The 26,171-nt window shown below is 40.7% G+C and overlaps 2 protein-coding genes across 3 annotated transcripts; one reads left to right on the forward strand and one right to left on the reverse strand.

The window, feature by feature from the left end:
* Window positions 1-199: 199 nt before the first annotated feature.
* si:ch211-22i13.2 (uncharacterized protein LOC553945 homolog) lies at window positions 200-4,479 on the forward strand. 2 transcript variants are annotated; one of them, XM_046291196.1, is made up of 8 exons: window positions 200-400; window positions 589-1,063; window positions 1,100-1,411; window positions 1,527-1,661; window positions 2,713-2,774; window positions 2,854-2,949; window positions 3,061-3,153; window positions 3,296-4,479. In XM_046291196.1, exons 1-8 carry the CDS (start codon window positions 398-400, stop codon window positions 3,344-3,346), a joined length of 1,227 nt encoding a protein of 408 aa, XP_046147152.1. In that variant the 5' UTR covers window positions 200-397; the 3' UTR covers window positions 3,347-4,479. The 2 variants fall into 2 exon arrangements, with proteins under 2 accessions (XP_046147152.1, XP_046147151.1); XM_046291195.1 differs by having other exon boundaries at window positions 589-1,411.
* Window positions 4,480-4,830: 351 nt separating this feature from the next.
* On the reverse strand, window positions 4,831-12,580 carry rd3 (retinal degeneration 3, GUCY2D regulator). Its single transcript, XM_046291197.1, has 3 exons — window positions 12,404-12,580; window positions 7,004-7,330; window positions 4,831-5,814 (listed from the first exon to the last, which is right to left on the reverse strand). Exons 2-3 carry the CDS (start codon window positions 7,294-7,296, stop codon window positions 5,445-5,447), a joined length of 663 nt encoding a protein of 220 aa, XP_046147153.1. The 5' UTR covers window positions 7,297-7,330; window positions 12,404-12,580; the 3' UTR covers window positions 4,831-5,444.
* Between the last annotated feature and the right edge of the window lie 13,591 nt (window positions 12,581-26,171).

The raw sequence follows: 26,171 nt of genomic DNA on the forward strand, positions 1-26,171 counted from the left end.
TGACTGTATCCTATTAGTGATAGGTTTTTTCTCTCTTTCTGATTGAATGTTGTTTTTATTAAGGAAATACAGCGTTATTGCCTTACCTCTTCCAAGCCGTCAAATGCTAAAATAATATTTGAGCCCAACGAGGTTTACAACCATAGAAATGGAATTATATTGCTGTTTAAAACATTGCTGTGTTGCTTTAAGAAATCAATGGTGCATTGTGGGATGCAAAATGGCTCAATCGTGTTGTCAGCAGAGTAGCCAGCCAGTTATATCTTATAGCCATACAGTTACATTTACAAATAAGTACAGTTGATAAAGTATTGCTAATAATTGTTTAGAGAATATCACTTTGATAAACAGCAACTTTTTATTGCATTCGCGTCTTTTGGTCGAGACAACAGCCACCATGGTAAGTACCTAGGTACCTAACGTTATCGGGCTAGCTAGCAACTTGTTTTGCATTTAGGAATGCTAATTAGCTAGCTAAATAACGCTACTGATGATCTGTGTTTAAAATCTGACGGGTTTATGATAGAGGTTTTGGCTCACAATGCAGATAGATTTACAAGGCATTTTCCTTTACTTTGTCTTTGTTAGTCCAGCAAAGTAGACAAAGTGAAAAGTGAGTCCAGTATAATAAGTTTTGAAAGAAAAAGTACCACTACTGACTCTGCCACAAGAGGAAATGACAGAAGAAGTACTGAGTCTGCCACAAGAGGAAATGACAGAAGAAGTACTGAGTCTGCCACAAGAGGAAACGACAGAAGAAGTACTGAGTCTGCCACAAGAGGAAATGACAGAAGAAGTACTGAGTCTGCCACAAGAAGAAACGACAGAAGTACTGAGTCTGCCACAAGAGGAAATGGCAGAAGAAGTACTGAGTCTGCCACAAGAGGAAACGACAGAAGAAGTACTGAGTCTGCCACAAGAGGAAATGACAGAAGAAGTACTGAGTCTGCCACAAGAGGAAATGACAGAAGAAGTACTGAGTCTGCCACAAGAGGAAATGACAGAAGAAGTACTGAGTCTGCCACAAGAAGAAACGACAGAAGTACTGAGTCTGCCACAAGAGGAAATGGCAGAAGAAGTACTGAGTCTGCCACAAGAGGAAATGGCAGAAGAAGTACCGAGTCTGCCACAAGAGGAAATGACAGAAGAAGTACCGAGTCTGCCACAAGAGGAAATGACAGAAGAAGTACTGAGTCTGCCACAAGAGGAAACGACAGAAGAAGTACTGAGTCTGCCACAAGAAGAAACGACAGAGGAAGTACTGAGTCTGCCACAAGAGGAAATGACAGAAGAAGTACTGAGTCTGCCACAAGAGGAAACGGCAGAAGAAGTACTGAGTCTGCCACAAGAGGAAATGACAGAAGAAGTACTGAGTCTGCCACAAGAGATGACAGAAGATCACCAAGCACAGGTCATTTAATGGTCTATTGTGATCACTTATTAAATTATATCACAAGTGTGTGGGCGTGCGCCTACCTTGGAGTCAATGTAAATAGTCACTGTTCTCTTGTATTTTTCTATTGAAGGGAAAGAAAAAAGGAAAACGAAACGGAGCCACAGTAGATCATCTTCCTCATCCAGCTCATCATCATCATCCTTGTCATCCTCGTCATCCTCATCCCGCTCTTCATCACACAGTAGGAGTAGTTCCAGTAGCAGTGGTGAGTGTGCCAGTACTTGTCCTGTAATTGTAAAGACGCGCATGTACTGTGCTTTCGGGAAAGTTTTCAGACCCGTTCACTTTTTCCACATTTTGTTACGTTACAGACTTATTCTAAAATTGATGGAAGTAAAAAACAATTTAATCAATCTACACACAGTACATTTTCGCAAGTGAATTTAAAATATATCACATTTACATAAGTATTCACACCCTTTTCAGTACTTTGTTGAAGCGTCTTGAAGTGATTACAGCCTCGGGTCTTCTTGGGTATGACGCTACAAGCTTGGCACACCTGTACTTGGTGCAGATCCTCTCAAGCTCTCTCAAAACAGGTTTTCATCAAGGATCTCTCTGTATTTTGCTCTGTTTATCTTTCCCTTGATGCTGACTAATCTCCCAGTCCCTGACACTTTGTCATTATGGGGTATTGTGTGATTGATGAGGATTCTTTATTTATTTCATCCATATTAGAATAAGGCTGTAACGTAGCAAAATGTAGAAAAAGTGAAGGTGTCTGAATACTTTCTGAATGCACTGTATCTGAAAGATGACCATATTATTTCAAGGCTCTACAGTCACATGTGCTCCTATATTGAAAAATGTAGCAGCCCACAAAGAAATTCAGGAGCACAATGAAAAATATGAGGTATTAATGAAAATAATTGCCAGCAATTACAAAATACAGGGTTTCGGAGCAGAATAGATTTTTAAGATTGAGATGTAGGCTACGTTGTGCCGATATGAATCCTAGCTACTTTTGACGCACATCTCCTGAAGAAGCTCTCCCCTGTCCGTTCTTTCTGTGCTACCACGTCTGCATTCTTCTGAGGCTGTGGAACAGTGAAGAAATCATTACAACAATTATTAACAGGGTGATTTTTTTTTTCTCATCTAGAGGCACTGGTGCTCCCAAATAAACATTTCAGGTAGAACAACAAAATATTTAGGAGCGTATGCCCCCAAAATGGTAGTACTGTAGAGCCCTGTATAGCTAATAGTCAAAGCCTGAAGGACCGTGTTTCAGTTAGATTTGGCTTTCTCCTGTCTAGATTCCCACAACAAATCCAGAAGGAATTCTAAGAAAAGGAAAAAGGAAAAACAACACAAGAAGGTATTTTTCTTCAAATATTCTGTTTTCAGTATTTATTTTGATAAATGTGTGGTTTGTGACTTATGTTGTTGTTTTATAGAAAGGGAAAAAGGAGAAGAAGCATAAACGAAAGAAGGACAAGAAAATGACACCAGAGGAGGAAAGCGCTGGACCTGGACCTATTCAGATCTCCAAGGTAGAATACATTTATGGGACTATTTATCCTTAACCAAGTTAGCTACATCCATACCAGCGGTTTGAAGCTTTCTGAAAGCTGTCATTTTGAAATGAATTATCTATCTTTCAGTATTTGAAGGAGAGGAGGAGAAAAAGCAAGTACAGCATGATCACAGGAAAGAAGATCAAAATGAAATTGAAGAAGTCCAAGAAAGACAAGCTGGTGTGTATGAGTGTGATGCATAACGTTTTTTACTTACAGTGATTATGAAAAGTGAGGGTTATTTTGCCTACCATAGTTGAAAGCACTGATTGTAAGTCTCTCTAAAATGTAAACGTATGCATGCTACACATTGTTTCAACAGAGGGACAAGAATCGCGCCGAACTGCTTGAGTTCCTCAACTCCACGTTGTAATGCAAAGGGCCGTCGTCACCGTTGGTTATGTTCCAGAACCTTCCAATTTTTGTGCAGAACAGAACTCAGGGAAAGACGACCATTTTGATGAAGCTCTGAACTAACATCCATTTACAGGGTTATTATTATCACTGCAAGAGATGTGGGACATGTAATCTCAAAATGACAGAATGTGCCATGTCTCTCTTTTAGAAAAAGCGTGTTGTCACTCCTGTGGTTGTCGGCCCCTTCAGACCAGTGGAGATTGCTGAAGGAGAACGGCTCATAATAATGGCTGGAACGGAGCCAATGGAACGGCATCGGACCATGTGTATTCGATGCCATTCCACCAATTCCGCTCCAGCCATTACGACAAGCCCGTCCTCCCCAATTAAGGTGCCACCAACCTCCTGTGCCTCACACTGTTTGTAACTGATGTCTGTGTGTTTGGTCTTTTAGAATTGTAATTTTACTATAACATCAAAGGAGCCAGTCACTGACTTTTTATCAGTATGTTTGCTGCACAAGGTGTTGCTATGCAAGTTAGAACAGTGTTGTAGTGGTGGAGACTACAGATCAGCAAAGATCTGAGTGATGAACAACATACCTGGGTTCAAATAGTATCGGTTTTCTTTTAAGTACTTCAGTTGATTAAGCTTGCCCGGCACAATGGAACAAAAGGAAAAGTGCCAACCCGTCCATCTTTCACGCCAGCAGGCTCAAGAGCTTAAAGTATTTGAAAGCAAATACTATTTGAACCCAGGTCTGATGAACAAAGAGATTTGGGTACATTTTATTGTAACGTAGTGTGTCAAATAGAACACCAGTCCGGCATTGCCTTGTGTTTGATGATGATCTATGTTTTTCTAGTTGTTTTAAGAAGGTCCAAAACAGTCCTGCAGCTAAACTCGGGTCCCCAGGAATGTAGTTATTGTTAGATATATTGATTATCAGAGAATAATGTATAGTATGTACAAATCTGAGACTGGAGGCTGGATGTCATCACATGTAATACTATAAATCAATATTATTTTGGATAAGCTTTTTATATTTTGTGAAGCCCACTTGATGTGGCAAACTGCTACAGTCCACCCAATAAAACAGCTCTTCTCTCAACAGCAATAAACTGTGGCTGTTATAGAGATTCTTTACAATAGTCATCTGAAATGTTACAGTACAATCAAGCATCCATTCCCATTGTGTATGAATTATTGCTGCCATTGTGTGCCTCTTATGAGACACAGTTTGTCCTGTATCCAGGCTTTGTCAGTCTTATTGGACAAGGCAAATAGCCCAGGCACCTCAACCTTGGTTGCTGAGTAATAAAACGGTGCCTTTGTGCTTACCGCTTAGCTTTTTTCATGCTTACCCCATAGCTTAGATGTGGATTTCTATGCTTTTTGCCGTAAGAAAGTGATTTGAAATATTTGGCATTTAAAATATTTGCACAGCAATTGTATTTTGCTGATAAGTCAATAGCAATAAAGTAAGACCGACAACACAAAGAGATCAAGATGCACTGTATTCCAACTGTAAAGAGTTAGAACGAAGATTGATATAATCTACAATGTCATGGTAACCACTCCAATAGAGCAGTCAGTTTACTGTTGATTTTTCAAGTTATAAAAAGGTCTCTAAAAAGCCATGATAAGCAGCACTTCCCTTTACAGTGCCAAAAAAATGCTTGAGAAAAAAACAGAACTTGTTGATTGTTTCATGTGTAAGCCTCATTGGTTAACTACAATTTAAATACATGTAGCTCCGGAGTATTATGTTGTTATAAAGAAAAAAAAGCACAGTAAAAGTAAGTGCATGCAACACAATTCTCTTAAACTATCTAATCTACAATAAAGGTACAGCAAAGAATGTGTCTGAAAATCTCAAAACATTGTGAAAAATCCTTAGCATAGCTCCCCATATCAAATTCATAAGTCAAAAGCTTTCAATAGTGGATGACCCCACACTGCCGAAGGAGAGGATGGGAGAGACATGTCTCCTATTTCTCCCCATTCTTGTTCAAAGCAGACTGGGCAGGTTCCATGGGTTTATTATAGGCTACCTCTCACTAGCGTTGCTCTATCCTCCACTGAACCACAACACTGTCCTGTGGATTCCCAGCTCAGACGGCCTTGGTAGTGTACAGCCCTTTATGTCTGAAATTGGGCATGCTCCACACCCTCTGGGACCTGTCAGCCCTTTCCTCCAGCGCCTTCTCCACGTCTTCTGACACTGTCTTCAGCTCGCACACACCATCCCCTCCCCCTCCAGTCGAGGTCAGGCCCAAGGTGCTGCCAAAGGGGTTGATCTTGACACGTGATTTGAAGTTCATGAGAGACATGCTCATGGCCCGTTTGTTGTTCCACTGGCGCGAGAGCCGCTGCGCCTCCTGCTCCTCCCTCATGCGGTCCAAGGCCTCGAGGACGACTGTGCGGAAAAGGGCAGGTACCTCCTGCACCTCCGGCTCGTTCTCAGTCACCAACTGGCGGAACCTGGATGTCAGAGGGAGAAGTCAAATCGGTCTCAGCTAGACCCATGTGTGACTGGTCGGGTGGCTGTGTTAGGTTAGGCCCCTGAGCTACAGCCTAGGAATGAACTCAGAGAGCCAACACAGGTCTTCATATTACTGGCCATGGTTCAAACCTAGAATGTTAGCCCAGCAAGCTCAAGCCTAGGCATTCATACAAGAAGCCAATGGAAGTCTTCAGGACTCATCAGGTGAGTGTGGTTCCAAACCTCCCCCAATACATATGCATCAGGATAAATGGATGACTTTTATCTATAGATTTAAAAATAGTACAAAACCAAGAAATCTTAAGCCATCCGCTGTAATCAATAGCTTTGTTTCACTTTGCCTAGTTATAGTCACAGGAGAGAAACTATGTGGGCGTCTAGTGGAGGGTTCAGAGAGTACGTGCGTGGGAAGGAGATGAGCTCGTACTATTCCACTCAGCAGCGTTTACCACCGCCACTGTACCACCACAACGTGCTATCACTAATGCACTTGAAAAACCTTTGATCCAAACACGCCTATTATATCAGAAGAGCTTCTCTCTGCTTTTCCACCATTCTTTTGTGACAGCATCAGTGCTCTCGCGTCCCTTGCTTATCGGCTGGCCGCTAGCAGATGGGATATTTAATGGTGGCCCCTATGTCTTCCCATAGAAAATTGGATACTTAAAGATACTTACTCCTCTCAAGATTAGGCTGATAAGTTCTTAGGCCTTCAAATAGGTCAGACCCCACCTGTACCCTTGCTCCTGTTGATTTGTCCGATTGGCCTCCAGCTTTTTTTATATTCTCTCTGTCTCTCTCTGTCTCTCTCTCTCTGTCTGTCCCTCTCTCTCTCTGCCTCACATTACTGTGCATTAATTTTCTTTCCACGGAAGGAAAATCACTCAACCCTGATCAGAGTAAGAGGGTAATCAATTATGAGGACAGCATTGAATCAATGGGGGTCGAAGGTCAGGGGTGGTATAGAGAACTTAACCAAAAGGCCAGTGTAGATTAGGGGGATAACACTCTCCGCTGGGTCGGAAGGAGCAGATGTTTCTGGTTTTCAGAATACAGTATTATTCCCTGAAAAACGGATTTGGGGACTCTGCTCTGTCGTCTTTTTACGCCAGATATGTTAGGTTAGGGGGTAAAGTACAGAAATAACTAAGGTCAAAGGTTACTCACCTCAGTATGACAGCTCCGCAGTAGGATGGATGCACCTTGGAGCACAGGTCCTCCAGGCCCAGCTTCTCACCAGGTGACACGTCATAGGTGTTGCGTGGCGTGTTGACCAGCCAGCTGTAGTCCACACCAGTCTGGAGGCGCCGGTACTCGCTGTCCCTCTCACGCTGCATCCTCTCGGCCTCCTTCAGCTGCCAATTGAGCTCCAGCATCAGGGTGTCCATGACCACGTCAGACGGGTCCCGCCGCGGACTCCGGTAGTCCGGCTCGCTGCTCCAACTGAACCACGAGGCCATCGCCACCGACGCCTTGTTCCCCTCGTGCCTCGTGCTGCATGGGAGGAACCAGACGGCAGTGTGAGGAGAGGCCATGGTGTAAATCTGAAGTACAGTGCCTCTCTTGTACAGTGCATGCAATAAAAAAAAGTCTACTGTGTTTGCTAGGTTGTGGTATGGACTGTTTGTCTTATAGGGTTGGTTTTCCACAATGAGGTTTTCTCAATATTTCTTTCATGAAAAAGGTAAAAAAGGTAAATGGAAGGGGAGGGAATCCTACAAAGTACTCCTAATGATATTCTCCATATTGTATAAGAGAGGATCATTTGTAATCTTACGATTTCGTTGGATGGATTGTGTGGATGTCTAGAAAGTCTGTTTAGCCTGGGTTGCCATCACATCAATGTAATCCATGGGAGGTACAGGTAACGTGCGTCCCTCGCTAGCTAATATCTGTTTGTTGCCAACAGCTTGGAGGCTTTCTACACCTGTCTCCCCTGGACAGGCTATTATCACAGATCAAAAAACATTCCCAAAGGAGAACAGCACAAAGAGAGAGGTGTTTCACAGGCACAATTCTTTTACTCAGGTGTCTGTCTGTACAAGCTAAAGCCTTTCATATCCAGTCCCTTCCTTCACATCCACTCTCATTGCATCTTTGACCTAAATGGCACCCTATTCCCTACATAGTGCACTACCCTATAGGCTCTGGTCAACCGTAGTGCTATATAGGGAATAGGGTACCATTTGGGATGCAGTCTTCTCTGCTTCATGACTCCCACTTCCTGTCAACCTCTTTCAGGGGTGTCCATTTAAACTGAAGGGGGCTGTTCTATGCATTTATAAAACTGAAAAAATACACAAGATATTGTTTGTTATACGCATAAAAAAATCAGAATAAACTAATTTGACCATTAGTGCCTCTGTGTTGGCATGATTTTTTATTGTTTTTATTATCGAAAGTGGAATTTTGATTAAAAATGTATATATATATATTGTATGTTTGTGTTGGTTTTTATTGTAAATTATGTAGATGAACAATGTATGTGTTTATAAACGGGCTTATTGGACAGATAGAGAGACAGCATGAGATTAGTCCCATCCCTGTTCTCTATATGATCAGATCAGTGCAGCTTTTTGGTAGGTATCTTTTCGACTTAAATGGTACATATTGATTTATTTGGATCCCCAGCAGCAGCTATTCTTCCTGGGGTCCACAAAAAAACACCAAACATGACAAGTAACAAAACACAGACACACTGATAGACAAGGACAGTCACACAAATTAAAATACAACGATATACAAACAATACAACAAATAAAACATTATAGTAAAAACAAGATTATGTGTGTCTATGTGTGCGTGTTTTTGTGTGTCCCCTTACAGCCCCCGACGTTCCAATTTTGCTTGACTAATTGGTGATGAAAGGGAGATCCATGCGATCATGGCCCTGTATAGTACCACGTTGTCACTGGAGTCAGTTTCTCTGCACCCCCAATGTTATGTTTGGCTTTGCTTTGGCTAATGGATACATGTTTATTGGTAGACCTATTTGGTTGTATTCTTCTCGTGTTAATTTTCTCACATTTTCTCACAATCTATACAATGTGTCACAATGTTGCCATTTTTAGACTGTTGGCTTCTGGCAATAAAATAATGACTTGTTCAATAGGCTAATTAAAGTTGGAAATTCAAACATTGCAGATTGTACCTGACCCTGCATGACATGAGCCGTCCTCGCGCTCTCTCTCAGCTTGGGTGGAAAGTTGTTTGTAAAACCAGTCTATTAATGCCACATAATCAGTGGCGACCCATCATTCAGTGCAGAGCCCCACCTGTTTTAAACCCCACATTATTTTGGGGGAGTTGCCTATTTTGCATGTTAAATTGACATATCAATTTGCAAACAATGTAAACAAAAACATTAGTACAATAATTGAGTTAATAACGCAGCAAACTAACATAGTCTCTTTTTTTGCTTTCTTGAGTAAGGTAGCACTAAAAGGCAGGTGTTTCAGCCTAGCTCAGTGCTTTCTGTGGTGTGGGGCAGCCAGCTTAAAATACTGAGCGTAGGGGTTGGTAATGATTTCTGCCGCGCTCAAAACAACTGTTAACTCAAAACGGGGAAATCTGACTTCAGTGAGTTCAAGACAACAGGAAACTCAGGTAAAAAACGAGATCCGACTGGGAAAATACGTTTTCAACGGTCATCATACTCAGAAATGTAAGTGGGGAACTAAAAGCCTCTTTCTAGAGCATTCTAGATCACTGACGTCATCATGATTCGACCTTGTTTTTCCCCAGTTCCCAGTTGTCTTGAAAGCACCATAAATTGAGAGAATGCCAGACTTTGATGACAAATTTGATGACAAAATTTGCACATGAAGGACCGCCACGCCATCTTCCTGTTCAAGAGAGCACATTACAACAAGATGAGTCCAAAAATGTCTTGTATGCCGCTGCATAAATGATGGAAAATACCATGGAGATATGTATACTGTAGCTAAGAAAGTAATACTAAGTGTATGTTGTGTAGTAAGCTGTTAGTAGCCCATGTGCCTCACCCTAATAATTTGGTCTATTTACCCCTCTTAATTTCGCCTCCTGTTCTGACTTGGTGGTGCACATGTAGCCTATAACCTGTTTTAGAGAAATGTAATCATCAAATATTGCAAGAGCTTTCATTGTCTGCTTATATGCCCCCTTTATTTATCCTATGGTTCTAACTTGGTGTACACGAAGAACACTTTAAGAATGGCCAATGTTCTGAATTCTGTCATGTACATGTCAAAAGCACTGAACAAATAGTTATATTGATTACATGATTTACATCCATCCTAGCTCACTCATTAATGTCTTAATCGAAATTACAGATTGCCTCTATTCCGCTCATTGTTCCCTTATGCCGTAGTTTGTACATCTAAATTGTCAGTAGAAACCACATTTGTTTAAACAAGTCAACCATATCAGCTGTTTTTTTAATGGCAGTAAATGAAACTGTTTCGCTGCCAGACAGGTGTTCGGCCTGCTGTTGGGACTCTGCTATAAGGACAACTTGCTTTATGTAGGCCCAAAGTTTGTCACCGTTATAGTACAATTCATGTATTGTTTCGTGTTGTGTTGTGGCTTTGCTGGCATGAATCCCACACCCAAAAAAATGGTTTGCCGACCAACATTTACATGCTAAAATTGCCACTGCAAATATTAGTCAGTCCACCCTCAAAACACTAGTTCACGAGCGATTGTTTCATTATGCAGTGTACTATATATAGCTATATACCTTACTTAGTTACTATTTAGCTACTATTTATAAACTTTTAATACAAATTACATATCAAATAGCATAACAATTAGGAAAAAACAGTAGTAGGCTTGAGGATACATTCAGCCACTACTCAGTGGGTTTTGTCTTGTTATATTCAAGATAAATTAAATCAAATGAAATCTAACCAACAAATTTTGGGCTGTTCAGTATCCAGACAATCTTTCCCCAGAGCATCCTATACAGTTAATCTCTTTCTGTAACGTGTTGAGGCCGGCAATTAAGGAGAATGAGAGGCTCAATTAGGCTTAAGATGTTGCAGAACTGCTGTGTTTGAAGCACCACTCACTTCTGTTTCCCTGATGTTGCTACGGCAATCAAGCCGTTTTTACCATCCCTGTAACTGTCGTTTCTGCACAGAGATATCGTTTTCTAAACGGAACCTCGTAAAGAACTATCTAAAAGCATTCATTTTTCTGTCTGATATGGCTTTTGAACACCTGAGTAAGCTCCACTCATTGGACTGGCGCCGTCGTAGCCTTAACCACAGCATACAGTACTGTCAAAAGTATTTATTAAATAAAAAAGGATAAAATAGACATTGATGACCGGCGCATATGGGCCCCAAGAGCTTGAACATGATACGTGACCATCCGATGTTATATCCAGGATTTTGCTCCCTTAACTTACTCAATGGTCACACCCTTTATACACATCTCCAGCTAAGGTTTAGGTTTTAGAAAATATTTTGAACCAAATACAATGCTTTAAGTTTTCGATGTATTTAAGACCAGTTTATTATTAATCACCTATTATGATACTGACTGCAACTCCTTATTTAGAATTTCAGTGTACTCAAATGTATATGATTATAATGATAATAATGTTATAATGAGTATTCATAAACGCTTAATGGAGTATTTCCATCCTACCATCAGTGCTAATCCCAACCACTTTCCATATTGATTGAGTGTAATGGTAAGGTTAACTCATGAATTTGCAAGTATTTCCCAAGCCTTGTTTATACCTGATCTTAACATGCATCCTTCATCCTGGTCTTGACCTGATCTTGTCTGTTTACACTTTTAAGATCTGAATCACAATCAGATCACAATGTTTCTTTTGATAATCTACACTTGTCAAAAAATGCTGGCACAATCAGAATGTGGACAATATCAAGACAAAGGCTGCAGAACTAAGTATAAACAGGGCTCCTGCATTGACTCCTGTTTCCTGGAATGTGTCCCACTCTCTTCTGTCCTCCTGCCCAGAATAGCCCTGCTTATACCTGGTGCTAACATGTGACCTTCGTCCTGAATTTGCCCCTTTTACACAGATTTGAAACTTAGACTTCATCAAAATCAGTTCACAATTAATATTTTAATTGTCTATACCTGTCTGAAAATGTGGGCACAATCAGAATGTGGATATGATCCAGACACAAGCTGCATGTTAGCACCAGGTATAAACGGTGCTAATGTTGTACTAATTTGCTCAAACACGCTACTCCTATGGATCAAACTGAACACATTGGATAACATGGAATAGAAGGGTGATTTTTCATGGAACTTTCCAGAAGTAGATAGGCTTCCCTGTTATTTAATTTTTACGTAATTGTAGGTAGGTGTGATTAGATTTAAGGTTAAAGACGTTCTCATCTAGTGTATAGTGCGTCTTTCTTAGACAATAAATATATATATATGCATGTTACTGATTTGGATAAATTATATATTTTAAAACTATATCGTCTACTTTTAACACCCCGACTATCAGAAACCTCACTTGGCACATATTGTAGTCCATACTAATACTGCACATCTCCCCTTAAACTAAAACAAAACATTGTATGAATAAACTCTGCTTACCTGAACTCTCGTCAGTCTTGGAAGCTATAGCAGAAGTGAATTCACAAGGGAGTGAATATATGATGTATATGATGACCAAAAGATAGATGAAGAGAGAGATGTTGTTGGAAGATGTGTTGCTGTCGGTCGCACGGACTCCGATAGTTCTCGTCTTGCTTGTGAAGTCTTTGAGCACACACACTCTCACTTAGTCTTATACAGTAAACCCCACCCCTTTCACACACAGTCCCCTCCTACCTGGAGCCACAGCCTGTGGTTGATTCCATACACACACACACACACACACACACACACACACACACACACACACACACACACACACACACACACACACACACACACACACACACACACACACACACACACACACACACACACACACACACACACACACACACACACACACACACACAGTTCCCTCCTCCCCGGAGGCATGGCCTGTCATTGCTTGTTTCCAGAGATTGGGGGCAGTGTCTCAGAGGGCAACGGCAGATCACAGCCCCAGATGAAGTGCCTTGTGAAGCCTCTTACGGACTCCCTGTTGCCATAGCGATGCTCCTAAGCCTATTTGGCCACAATAAGCTTTATCAGCTGAGAGGGAGGCAGAGAGATGGGATGGAGATGGAGGGAGGGAGATAAAAGGAGGGGGTAGGAGAGAGTAAGATGATGAGAGAGATGGTGTATGTGGGCTAAACATGACAAGACAGCTTACTGATGGGTCGACATGGTCCCCTTTTAATAGCTTTTTAAAGGTCAGTCCAATATCAATTATTTTGTCCCATACCTAATGAGCTCAGTCGGCACAGTTTGTTCCTGCATGATCATTAAAGCAACGGTTTGTTCATATGCTGTATGTGTTGAGTATGTTACAAATACAGAAGGAAATGAGCTTCAGTATTATATGTATGTGCATTTGTGTGCATGTGTGAGAGCGTTTACATTGAAGTCTGTGTGTGGGTGTTTTTTTATGTTTGCTTGTTCGCTTGCTTGCACTGTTGGGTTAGTGTGTAGGAGTGTGGTTGTCCATGGAATAAACACTTGTGAGAATAAACACCTGCAAGCTCTTCTCCAGAGCATTCTAAACGAGAGATTCTTCCTGTCTCTCTCCCTGTAGGCCCTGGTCAAAAGCAGTTCACTACATAGGGAACAGGGTGCCACTTGGGATGCAGACAGCATCTCTCCATCTTTCCCCTTCCCGTGAGTGACAATTCCCAAATCTAGGTTGTGTTGACATGGCCGTAAGGCCGTCTCTCTGCCTTGGCGAGAACTGCCGAGACTCAGCCTGGAGCTGACAGATTGGCAGGTAAGATCATGAAGATCAGGTAGCCATGTGACCAAGTGACACTCTCAGGTCCATGGTGGTGACGGAGTCGTCCCACAGTTTCTAGGTTTTGGGTGCTATATGTAGGAGGATGACGGAGGGATGATGTGGTGTTTACTCCAGACATAGCCTGTTATAGATTAAAGACAATCTTTACTCTGGGGTTTAGCCTGATCCCCAAGTACACGTCACTAGCTTCCTTAAATAAAAAGGATGTGTCTGGAAAAAGACAGTCATTTAAAATACAGTACACTCAGATTTGTATTAGACTTCTTTGAAATCAATTTAGAGTGTATTCATCTGAACAGTGAAGAGTCATTTCATAACAGTGATGTTGAACAGTACTTCATTGAAACTTTCACTGATCAAAATGACAACATTGTCTGCAGACAAATCAGCTTCTGTGAGTTGAACCAGTCCCTATACCAATCAAGGTTGATCACCTTAAAATATTCATATCACTCTTTGATGCAGAGCAGGAGAACAGTGTATCTTATTAGTTTATCTCATAGGGGCAGGGTGGTAAATGAAATGCAGGTATATTTAGGCATTGGTGGGTAAATGAAATGCAGGTATATTTAGGCATTGGTGGGTAAAAATGTATTTTTTTACCAGCCACATTGGTGGGTGGTCACAGAGCATTTGGGAACAGTTTTTTTTAAACCAAAACCCAAATGTAGGGCTAAAATGTTTTAAAGAATTTATGATTTGTATTTCTTGCAACTTTCTGAAGAAGTTACGTCATGGGAATAATGGATTCGCTGAGAACATTACGAAAACAATGCGCAGCTTCAGTGGGGAAGAAGTCCATCTGTTGTATTTCTGGATGGCCAGATAGCTACCAACAATGACAAGAAACTGCAACATTGGCAATCATAAGTGACTGGTTTCAGCTAGTTTCATCTCGTTCTTGATACCATCTCTTGTTTTGAGGTGTTTTAACTGATTTCATGTCAATGCTAATATGGCAACAAACAAAAAAATCACTAGCTAGATAACCAACAACTGTACTGATGTCTTTGAGAGACAACAAGTGCTCATTGTGCACATTTATTTATGTTTTCAAAAAAACATTGGATACGAAATATTGATTTACACATTGTCAACAATCTAAGCCAACCCGCTCTGTTTTGCGCATGTGTCAGCTCCGTTGCTAATAACCAACCCATAACAGTCTCATGTCGTCCTTAGCAAGAAGTATACGCTATTCACAGCTCCACCACTAGAGAGAGCTCTTTCATAACTTTCTGTAAATTCATATTCAACACGAGTGCTCTGTCGTCTGTCACCTCTCATCCACAAAACAAGCAAGTTTGAATCAACGTGCAGTTGAAGTTAACGCCTAAGCATTTGTAGTTGTTGTTTTTCTAGTAAGGGCACACAATAAAAGAAGTAGCAAAAAAATGCGTGTTACCCTTTTTTAAAGCCTGCCTTTTAAAATGTCTTAATGAATCAAAATTGATTTTACATTCCTATGTGAGGAAATTCATGCTGTCCCTCAAATGTTGAGTCAGAAGGTACGTTATCAGGAAGTAACCCAGTGAGCAAAATTGGTTGAAAGACATCTTTTCCACGTATTTTCAGCGTCTTTTGAAACTAAAAATGTGCTCATAGGGAAGGAGGGAATGATCAGCTCATTCCCAAGACTGCAATCTGCAGACCAACCCTAGTAAGCAAATACATTTTCCTTGAACGTGGTAATTATCATTGCCCCCACGCTGTATTCAACAGGCACACAAAAGCAACCATCAGTTATGAATCTTATGAAAGCTGAACTGCTCATTGTTTACAGTTAACTGCCATTGAATGTACAGTACCAGTCAAAAGTTTGGACACACCTACTCATTCAAAGGTTTTTCCTTATTTGTACTACTTTCTAAATTGTAGAATAATAGTGAAGACAACAAATCTATGAAATAACACATATGGAATCATGTAGTAAGCAAAAAAGTGTTAATCAAAATATATTTTATATTTGAGATTCTTCAAAGTAGCCACCAATTGCCTTGATGACAGCTTTGCACACTCTTGGCATTCTCTCAACCAGCATCATGAGGTAGTCACCTGGAATGCACGACTGCGTGGCCAAACATGACTCCAACACCATCATTAAGTTTGCTGACGACACAACAGTGGTAGGCCTGATCACCGACAACGATGATACAGCCTATAGGGATGAGGTCAGAGACCTGGCAGTGTTGTGCCAGGACAACAACCTCTCCTACAATGTGAGCAAGACAAAGGAGCTGATTGTGGATTACAGGAAAAGGTGGGCCGAACAGGCCCTCATTAACATCGATAAGGCTGTAGTGGAGCGCTCGAGAGTTTCAAGTTCCTTGGTGTACACATCACCAACAAACTATCATGGTCCAAACACACCAAGACAGTCGTGAAGAGGGCACGACAACACCTTTTCCCCCTCAGGAGACTGAAAAGATTTGGCATGGTTCCCCAGATCCTCAAAAAGTGTTACAGCTGCACCATCGAGAGCATCCTGACTGGTTGCATCACCGCCTGGTATGGCAACTGCTTGGTATCTGACCGTAAGGCGCTACAGAGGGTAATGCGTAAGGCCCAGTACATCACTTGGGCCAAGCTTCCTGCCATCCAAGATATAGGTCTTGGATGGCAGGAAGCTTGGCCCAAGTGACGTACTAGGCGGTGTCAGAGGAAAGCTCCAAAAATGGTCAGAGACTCCAGTCACCCAAGTCATAGACTGTTTTCTCTGCTACAGCACGGCAAGAGGTACCAGAGCGCCAAGTCTAGGACCAAAAGGCTCCTTAACAGCTTCTACCCTCAAGCCATAAGACTGCTGAACAATTCATCAAATGGCCACTGGACTATTTATATTGACCCCCCCCCCATTTGTTTTGTACACTGCTGCTACTCACTGTTTATCTATCTATCTATCTATCTATCTATCTATCTATCTATCACTTCACCCCTACCTACATGTACAAATTACCTCGACGAACATGTATCCCCAAACATTGACTCCGTACCGGTACCCCTTGTATATAACCTCTTTATAGTTATTTTATTGTGTTACTTTTTATAATATTTTTTAAGAGATAAGAGACAAGTCAGACACACCACTGTAAGCCACACAGGAATGGAAAATTACTGCTGAGCCTGTCATGCAGGTGAAAGAGGACCCAAAAGCGACTTGGCGAAAACAGAGTCTTTAATCCAGTAAAGTAAATACAAACAAAAAAACAACTTTCACTCGAAATGACGAGGACAAACTGGAGACTCGATCTTGAACAGCAGGTGAACAGCAGGTTGCCTCGGGAAGGCACTTGAACCAGACAGACTCAGACACCTGCTCACCACGCAGCATCTGAGGAAAACACGACACGACAGGGCGATACACAATCACAGCACGGTGAATTCTAAACAAGGAACCGACAGGACAGGAACGGAACACAAAGGAAGAAATAGGGACTCTAATCAGGGGAAAGGATCGGGAACAGGTGTGGGAAGACTAAATGATTGATTAGGGGAATAGGAACAGCTGGGAGCAGGAACGGAACGATAGAGAGAAGAGAGAGCGAGAGAGTGAGAGAGGGAGGGGGAGAGAGAGGGATAGAAAGAGGGAAAGAACCTAATAAGACCAGCAGAGGGAAACGAATAGAATGGGGAGCACAGGGACAAGACATGATAATAAATGACAAACATGACAGAGCCCTTAGAAAACACTGGATTAGTGTTTTCTCCTGCAAGTTTGTATAACTGTATATGCATGGGCTTGGTCTCATGAGTAGAAGGTGTTGAGGTATGATGAATGGAGTGAATGATTGATGAATAAATGTAGTACTCCGGAGTGGTAGAGTTATTTTGCAGAGGTGGCTCTTCTCTAGAACTTAGAGGACCACAAAGGAACATTATTTTATTTTTTACCTTTTTGTGTTATCCTCTATTATTTTAAATGCCTTGTATCCAATAAAATAAAAAACATATTTTGCTGTTATCTTTTATCATAACTGGGTTCAGATTTAATATCACTGTACCTAGAACACCTACTGACAAAAATTATTACAAGCACAATGTAAATAACTGAAGTTTCATTTCAAAATGCTATATATCTACAGCACCTTCAGAAGGTATTCACACACAGACATATTTACACTTTGATAAAAAATGAAAAGCTGAAATGTCTTGAATCAACAAGTATTGAACCCCTTTGTTATGGCAAGCCTAAATAAGTTCAGGAGTAAAAATGTCCTTAACAAGTCACATAATAAGTTGCATGGACTCACTCTGTGTGCAATAATAGTGTTGAACATTCTTTTTTTTAAATAACTACCTTATCTCTGTACTCCACACATACAATTATCTGTAAGGTCCCTCAGTCGAGCAGTGAATTTCAAACAAAGATTCAACCGCAAAGACCAGGGAGGTTTTCCAATGCCCCGGAAAGAAGGGCACCTATTGGTAAAAATAAAAAAGCAGACATAGAATATCCCTTTAAGCATGGTAAAGTTGTTAATTACTCTTTGGATGGTGTCTCAATACACCCAGTCACTACAAAGATACAGATGTCCTTCCTTACTCAGTTGCCGGAGAGGAAGGAAACTGCTCAGGGATTTCACCATGAGGACAATTGGTAACTTTAAAACAGTTACAGAGTTGATTGGCTGTGATAGGAGAAATCTGAGGATGGATCAACAACATTGTAGTTACTCCACAATGCTAACCTCATTGACAGAATGAAAATAAGGAAGCCTGTACAGAATACAAATATTCCAAAACATGCAACCTGTTTACAAGGCACTTAAGTAATACTGCAAAACATGTGGCAAAGCAAATTAACTTTTTGTCCTGAATACAAAGTGTTATGTTTGGGGCAAATACAATATAACACATTACTGAGTATTTTCAAGCACATTGGTGACTGCATCATGTTATGGGTATGCGTGTAATCATTATGTTTTTCAGAATAAAAAATGCAAAGAATGGCACAGGCAAAATCCTAGAGGAAAACCTGGTTCAATCTGCTTTCCATCATACACTGGGAGATTAATCCACCATTCAGCAGGACAATAGCCTAAAACACAAGGACAAATCCACACTGGAGTTGCTTACCAAGAAGACAGTGAATGTTCATGTGTAGCCGAGTTACAGTTTTGACTTAAATCTGCATGAAAATCTATGGGAAGACTTGAAAATGGTTGTCTCGCAATGATTAACAACCAATTTGACAGAGCTTGAAGAATTTTGAACAGCATAATGGGCTAATGTTGCACAATCCAGGTGTGCAAACTTCTTATAGAGTTACCCAGTAAAACTCACAGCTGTAATTGCTGCCATTTGTGATTCTAACATGTATTTTCTCAAGGCTTTGAATACGTAATACTATACTAAATAAATAAGATATTTCAATAAATGTGCAAAAAAAAAATTTTTAACACGTTTTCCCTTTGTCATTATTTGGGCATTGTGTGTAGATGGTTGAGATTTGTTGTTGGCTGTAACACTACAAAATATGGAATTAGTCAAGCGGTATTTATTATTTATTTATTTTATTATTTGTTACCTTAATTTAACTAGGCAAGTCATTTAACAAATTCTTATTGACAATGAAGGCCTACCCCGGCCAAACCCGGACAAACCATGGACCTGAAAGAGACACGAGTGTTTTTTCACTGTCTAATCATGGTGTATGGTTGTTTAGATGCTCTTATCTAGAGTGACACAGTCAGTGCATTCATCTCACGATAGATGAGACATTCACATATCACAGTCAAATATACACGATAAGAACATTCCATTCCAGCTAAACAATGGATGGACACGGTTGCGTTTTGCAGAACAACACATTCATACACATCTCCAATCTGTGAATTAAACATGTGAAAACAGTCATACACACATATGAAGGTACCCATAAGCAATCATTTTTTATGAAAAAACACAAATGAAAAATATTGGTGGATGTGGCGTTTTGGAAATAAACTCTTCAACTATCCAAATTCCCATATCATAAGACAGCAAAATGTGTGATTTGTCCTGTTCCTGTAGCTAAGCTATAGGGAAGGAAGTTCAGTGCCGATGACGAGCACTGCTGTGAAAAATCTCTGGATTTGCTGACAACCTCTTTCTTAGTTGGCCTTTGCCCAATGTCCTGTTTTGATAGCTTGGGCCTTCGTGGAGTATGCAGAAGACCAAAGATTTATGTGCCTTTGAACAGGTTATGGTAGTAGGTGCCAGGCGCACCGGTTTGAGTGTGTCAAGAACTGCAACGCTGCTGGGTTTTTTAATGCTTGACAGTTTCCCGTGTGTATCAAGAATGGTCCATGGGCCAGCATCCCTGTGGAATGCTTTAGACACCTTGTAGAGTCCATGCCCTGATGAATTGAGGCTGTTCTGGGGCAAAAGGGGGTTGCAACTCAATATTAGGAAGCCATTGATTCTTGAAGAATATGTATTATAAATGCATCATGAATTTAGGGCTCTATTCACTCCATATTGTGAAAGTTTAGAAGTTTAGAGTCACTTGAAACACTGTATATATGATCTTAATTGGAAGTTAACTTTAAATTTCTATCAAATAATCTGTAACGCTTGAGGGATGCAGATTGAATAGAGCCCTTAGATCAACTGTCTAACCCCAACAATGCACCAAAATATAAGCTTGTTTTACTCTGTGTGTAAGCAATGTAATTAGAAACAAACACTGTACAGCTTCCTTACATGGTTAAAACTACAATATTGATCTTTTTTTAAATTTTATTTTTATTTCACCTTTATTTAACCAGGTAGCCTAGTTGAGAACAAGTTCTCATTTGCAACTGCGACCTGGCCAAGATAAAGCATAGCAGTGTGAACAGACAACACAGAGTTACACATGGAGTAAACAACTAACAAGTCAATAACACAGTAGAAAAAAAGGGGGCGTCTATATACAATGTGTGCAAAAGGCATGAGGAGGTAGGCGAATAATTACAATTTTGCAGATTAACACTGGAGTGATAAATGATCAGATGGTCATGTACAGGTAGAGAATTTGTTGCGCAAAAGAGCAGAAAAGTAAATCAATAAAAACAGTATGGGGATGAGATAGGTAAAAATGGGTGGGCTATTTACCGATAGACTATGTACAGCTGCAGCGATCGGTTAGCTGCTCAGATAGCTGATGTTTGAAGTTGGTGAGGGAGATAAAAGTATCCAACTTCAGCGATTTTTGCAATTCGTTCCAGTCACAGGAAGCAGAGAACTGGAATGAAAGGCAGCCAAAGAGGTGTTGGCTTTAGGGATGATCAGTGAGATACACCTGCTGGAACGCGTGCTACGGATGGGTGTTGCCATCGTGACCAGTGAACTGAGATAAGGCGGAGCTTTACCTAGCATGGACTTGTAGATGACCTGGAGCCAGTGGGTCTGGCGACGAATATGTAGCGAGGGCCAGCCGACTAGAGCATACAAGTCGCAGTGGTGGGTGGTATAAGGTGCTTTAGTGACAAAATGGATGGCACTGTGATAGACTGCATCCAGTTTGCTGAGTAGAGTGTTGGAAGCAATTTTGTAGATGACATCGCCGAAGTTGAGGATCGGTAGGATAGTCAGTTTTACTAGGGTAAGTTTGGCAGCTTGAGTGAAGGTGGCCATCTCATGGATGGTCCTTGCATCCATAGTTCCATCTATGAATTTGGTTACATTTCACCAGACCCATCTCTAAGCTGTTTACTCAAAAAGGTGGTGGGGTGTTACTTTGCTGATTGTCTCTTTAAGTTTTTTTTTTTGCAAACTAATCAACACATGTTTTGGAGGAAACAAAAACCCCATAGGGAAGTCAAAAATCAACCAAAACTTCAAAAAAGTTAACTATATTATCTGGCATGTACAATATCGATGATTCATGCAAAAGCTGTTGCTCCTTTAGTTTATTATAACATTTTATTTAGTGAATAGGCAAATTCTTCTCAGTGGAGAACCATGTGCCAGGCAAGCTTGCCTTAGTCAGAGTGAATCTGTTTCTAATGGAGTCCCTGGAGCCCATATTACAGCCTGTTACATGAGCAAACCCAGAGAAGAACAGATGGCTGGAAATGTTTTGAAATGAAGTAATACATTCACCCATAACAAATCTCTCAGCAAACACATGCCATGTTTCCCCTGCTGCCACATGCTGTATTATCTTACTGGCCTGTAAGTTAAAGGGATATGTTTGGGATTTTAGCAATGAGGCCCTTTATGAACTCGTGGGTATCTCTGTGTCCAGTATGAAGGAAGTTAAAGGTAGTCTATACAGTAGATACCCATAGACTTCCAATCATTGCTCTAACGCTAGTTAGCATTGGCTCGCAAAATTACCTGTTAACTTCCTTCATACTGGACACACAGTAGATGAAAAGTCTCATTGGCAAAATCCGGAAGTATCCCTTTAAAGATAATGGGACTAATGTTTATGGCTAATTGTTGGATAGATACTCCACTCTGACATCCATCCATAGTTCCTAGTCTGATGGCAAGATTTACAATAACACCAGTTGTTGTTGTTGTTGTGTCAGTAGCACTATACCTACTCTTGTGTATAAGTCAATATGTAAATCATGTATATTGATATTGATGTGTAATGCAAATGATCAATCCATCACATTTTCTGATTTACGAATGTTCTACTGTTAAGGCTTCTTCCCCACCTACTGAATGTACTGTACAGAGCTGCATTAGTCACTTCAATTTACCTCATTATTCTCATTCAGTCTGTACCACACACACACACACACACACACACACACACACACACACACACACACACACACACACACACACACACACACACACACACACACACACACACACACACACACACACACACACACACACACACACACACACACACACACACACACACACACAAAGGCATCAGAGCTGCGTCAGTACATCCGGTCTCTTTGCACTCAGCCCTTTTTCCTGTCTCTTTCATCCCAGCATCATCTGATAAAACCGCAGCAGCCCACAGCTTCTCACACCAGCAGTGGCGGACTTACCATTAGGCAGAAGAGGAAACTATCTCAGGCACCACATCATCAAGGGGCCTCATGAGCTGGGCATTCATTTTATAAATATATATAAATAAAATAAAAACTCAGTTTGAGGCCACTGTGGCCACTGTGCCCAGGCTAATGAGGCCACATTGTTGACAAAAAGGCCACCACAAAGGTACATTTGGCGCTAGTTTCTTATGACAAATGTTTTTTGTTTTTAGTGGTGTGACGGCATTGAGGGTATTACACAAGGTTAAATTGAGTTCCTCAGTTAAGTGGTTAACTGATTTTTGTACTCTGACTTACTTGGGTAGGTGGAGGGAGCCTGGAAGGGTGTCTAGGAATCTTTTGGTTGTCCGAGAATTTATAACACGGCTTTTGATGATCCTTGGTTGGCGTCTGAGCAGATTCTTTGTTGCGATTGCAAAGGTAATAAAATGGTGGTCCGATAATCCTGTTATGGCTAGGCGTGGCGCTACCGACCCACCTCGACAACATCCGGGGAAAGAGCGCGAAACTCTATTTACAGAAATAATAATATTAACATTCATGAAAATATAAGTGTCATTCATCAGAAAAATATTAACTTCTTGTTGATCCAGCTGCTGTGTCAGATTTCAAAAAGGCTTTACGGCGAAAGCACACCATGCAATTATCTGAGGACAGTGCCCCGCATACAAAAGCATTAAAAACATTTTTCAACCAGGCTGGTGCGCCACGAGTCAGAAATAGCGATAAAATAAATGCCTTACCTTTGAAGATCTTCTTCTGTTGGCACTCCAAAAGGTCCTAGCTACATGCAAATGATCCTTTTGTTCGATAGTCCTTCTTTATATCCCCAATAACTCAGTTTACCTGGAGCGCTTCATTCAATAATCCACCGGTTTCCCTCCTTCAAAATGCATACAAAATGAAACCCAAACGTTACCAATAAACTTCTCCAAACAAGCCAAACAACGTTTATAATCAAACCTCAGGTACCCTAATATGTAAATAAACGATGACATTTAAGACGGAGAATCGTTATTGTCTTTACCGGAGATAAACAACAAAGAACGCCCTCTCATCCACGCACATGAAAACACTACAGCCAAAATGGGAGCCACTTAGAAAAACTACAAATTCGAGGTAATTTTTTACAAAAAACAAGCCTGAAACCTTTTTCTAAAGACTGCTGACATCTAGTGGAAGCCCTAGGAACTGCAATATGGGAGGTTTTCCCTTCATATTAAACATGATAGCCATTGGAAACAGTGGTAGGCTGAACTTTTTTTTCTGGATGGTTTTTCCACGGGTTTTCACCTGCCATATCAGTTCTATTATTACTCACAGACATTATTTTAACAGTTCTAGAAACTTTAGAGTGTTTTCTATCGAAATATACCAATTATATGCATATCCTAGCTTCTGGGCCTGAGTAACAGGCAGTTTACTTTGGGCAAGATTTTCAACAAGACGTCAAAATACTACCCCCTAGCCCAAAGAGGATTTATTAAGATCCACAATATTTATTCAACGGGACAAAATAACTACCCAATGTTTATATCCCAGCACAAATTAGCTAGCAACAGTAAGCTAGCTAGCTATTTCCATAAATGTTTAATAGTTTTCGACCTGTCCCCAAATTAATATAGTTGGTTCAGAGTTTGTTTTGATATTTCAACCTGTGTCCTGATCGCGTCTGGTGTGGGAGGACAAAATCCAAATGCGAGTGATGGCGCACGCAGACGCCCACGTGCATGCGGTCTAGGCAGCATGTAATGCAAAAATATATATATTTTGCTTTTAATTCAATAGGTAAACTAATGCATACAAAGCAGAAAGAGGACCATTACCAAAGAATCTGCGGGACAACAAAACTATTTTAATCCCAAGATTGTCTGTCCGACCGCCCACTCCCGCCCGTAGTATGAAAAATGCCCATTCCCATGGGTCCCGCAGGCATCCAGTGGGAATGCAGCCCTCTAGTGCTGTAATTACACAACACTATGCTCATCATGTCCTAGTAGGATCAGATGGTGACAGAGGTCCCTGCAGGGCCAGGCAGCCAGGTAAGACCAGTCTACAGAGCTCAAGTGAATTTTGCAGTAGGCCTCTATCAACAATATCAGTGAATGATACATTCCATCTTGAATTGATGGGTAGACCTACAGTAGCTACAAGACAGCAGCTTAAATGTAAAGCTACAGTCTGGGATCTGGGAATAATGGTAATTTCAATTATTGAACCGTTGATTCTATTCTTAAATAATATCATGAATAAATGTACACCAATGTAATTCTTTGTCGTGCCTCATTTTAGGAGGATCAGATGGTGACAGGGGTCTCCGCAGGGACAGGCAGCCAGGGAAGAACAGTCTGTGAGGGAGGTGAGGTGAAATATTGCAAATACAACACTTTCTTCTCTCTGTGCAGCAAACAATGTACAAGCCAGATACTATTTTGAGGCAGTCTGTCAAACCACCAAAGTTGATTTCCAAACTATACCAAGGGTTGATAGAGGCTTTTCCCAATGACACAAAACATGTCAAATAAAAATGTGAGGAAGCTGGTAGAAGCTATTGATGATGATGAATGGATACAGATGTGTTTGAATGTCCAGTCAGGTTCATATCATCTCAGAAATAAATTACTGCAGTTGAAGGCCGTCCATAGGACGTACTATATGCCAGTGAAACTGAATATCATGCAGTCATAAATGTCATTCCTCTGCTTGAGGTGTAAAACACAAAAAGGGACATATTTGCATATGTTATGGTGTGAAATCTGGCAAAGAGTATGTTATTTTATCTCAGTAGGTCTACAGATTCTCACTTCTCCCTGTTTTTGTTTACTTGGAACTGTTGATACTGGAGACTGTTATCTGAAGAAACTGTGTAACCAAACATTTATAGCGGCTAAGAAATGCATGGCCATTAATTGGGAGGTTGATTATCCTCCCACAATGTCAAGTTATGTATCACTATATTAGATGCATTATAAGATTAAGTGTATACTGAGCAACTTTCATAAGGAGTCTGTATTGAAAACATGCCCATGTCAGGAGAGATACTGGTCGGTCTGGCTGGTCGGTTTGGCTGGTCGGTCTGGCTGGTCGGTCTGGCTGGTCGGTTTGGCTGAAATATGATATAGTGGATGTCTTAATAAAGACAATGAAAAGTCTTTGACTTTGTTCAAGAGTTCATTTATTCATTTGTTAGGTTATTGGTTAAAGGTGCAACACAATATTTATTATTGAATGACCTTTGATCTAGTTCAGTCTTATTAATCACTTAAACACATTTAAAAATGATCTCCAACCTAGCTTGATGACAATGGCCATTTTTGTTTACTTTTCTATTTTAAATGGAGACTGCATATTGGATTGTGTAAAAATTCAGGAAATAAGCTTTGGATGCCCCAAAAAAGTATATATCTTTGTCTTATAGAACCACAACGATAAGAGTCCAAGTCATTCG

The sequence above is a fragment of the Oncorhynchus gorbuscha genome, linkage group LG12, assembly GCF_021184085.1.
Source record: "Oncorhynchus gorbuscha isolate QuinsamMale2020 ecotype Even-year linkage group LG12, OgorEven_v1.0, whole genome shotgun sequence".
Lineage (NCBI taxonomy): Eukaryota > Metazoa > Chordata > Actinopteri > Salmoniformes > Salmonidae > Oncorhynchus > Oncorhynchus gorbuscha.

Excerpts from the sequence above, each read along its gene's own strand:
- rd3 (XM_046291197.1), bottom strand. The coding sequence starts at position 7,296 with ATGGCCTCGTGGTTCAGTTGGAGCAGCGAGCCGGACTACCGGAGTCCG. Across the intron at positions 5,815-7,003 it reads TGCGGAGCTGTCATACTGAG|GTTCCGCCAGTTGGTGACTG; the intron begins GTGAGTAACCTT and ends TCTGACATCCAG.
- si:ch211-22i13.2 (XM_046291195.1), top strand. Across the intron at positions 2,775-2,853 it reads AGGAAAAACAACACAAGAAG|AAAGGGAAAAAGGAGAAGAA; the intron begins GTATTTTTCTTC and ends GTTGTTTTATAG. Across the intron at positions 2,950-3,060 it reads GACCTATTCAGATCTCCAAG|TATTTGAAGGAGAGGAGGAG; the intron begins GTAGAATACATT and ends TCTATCTTTCAG.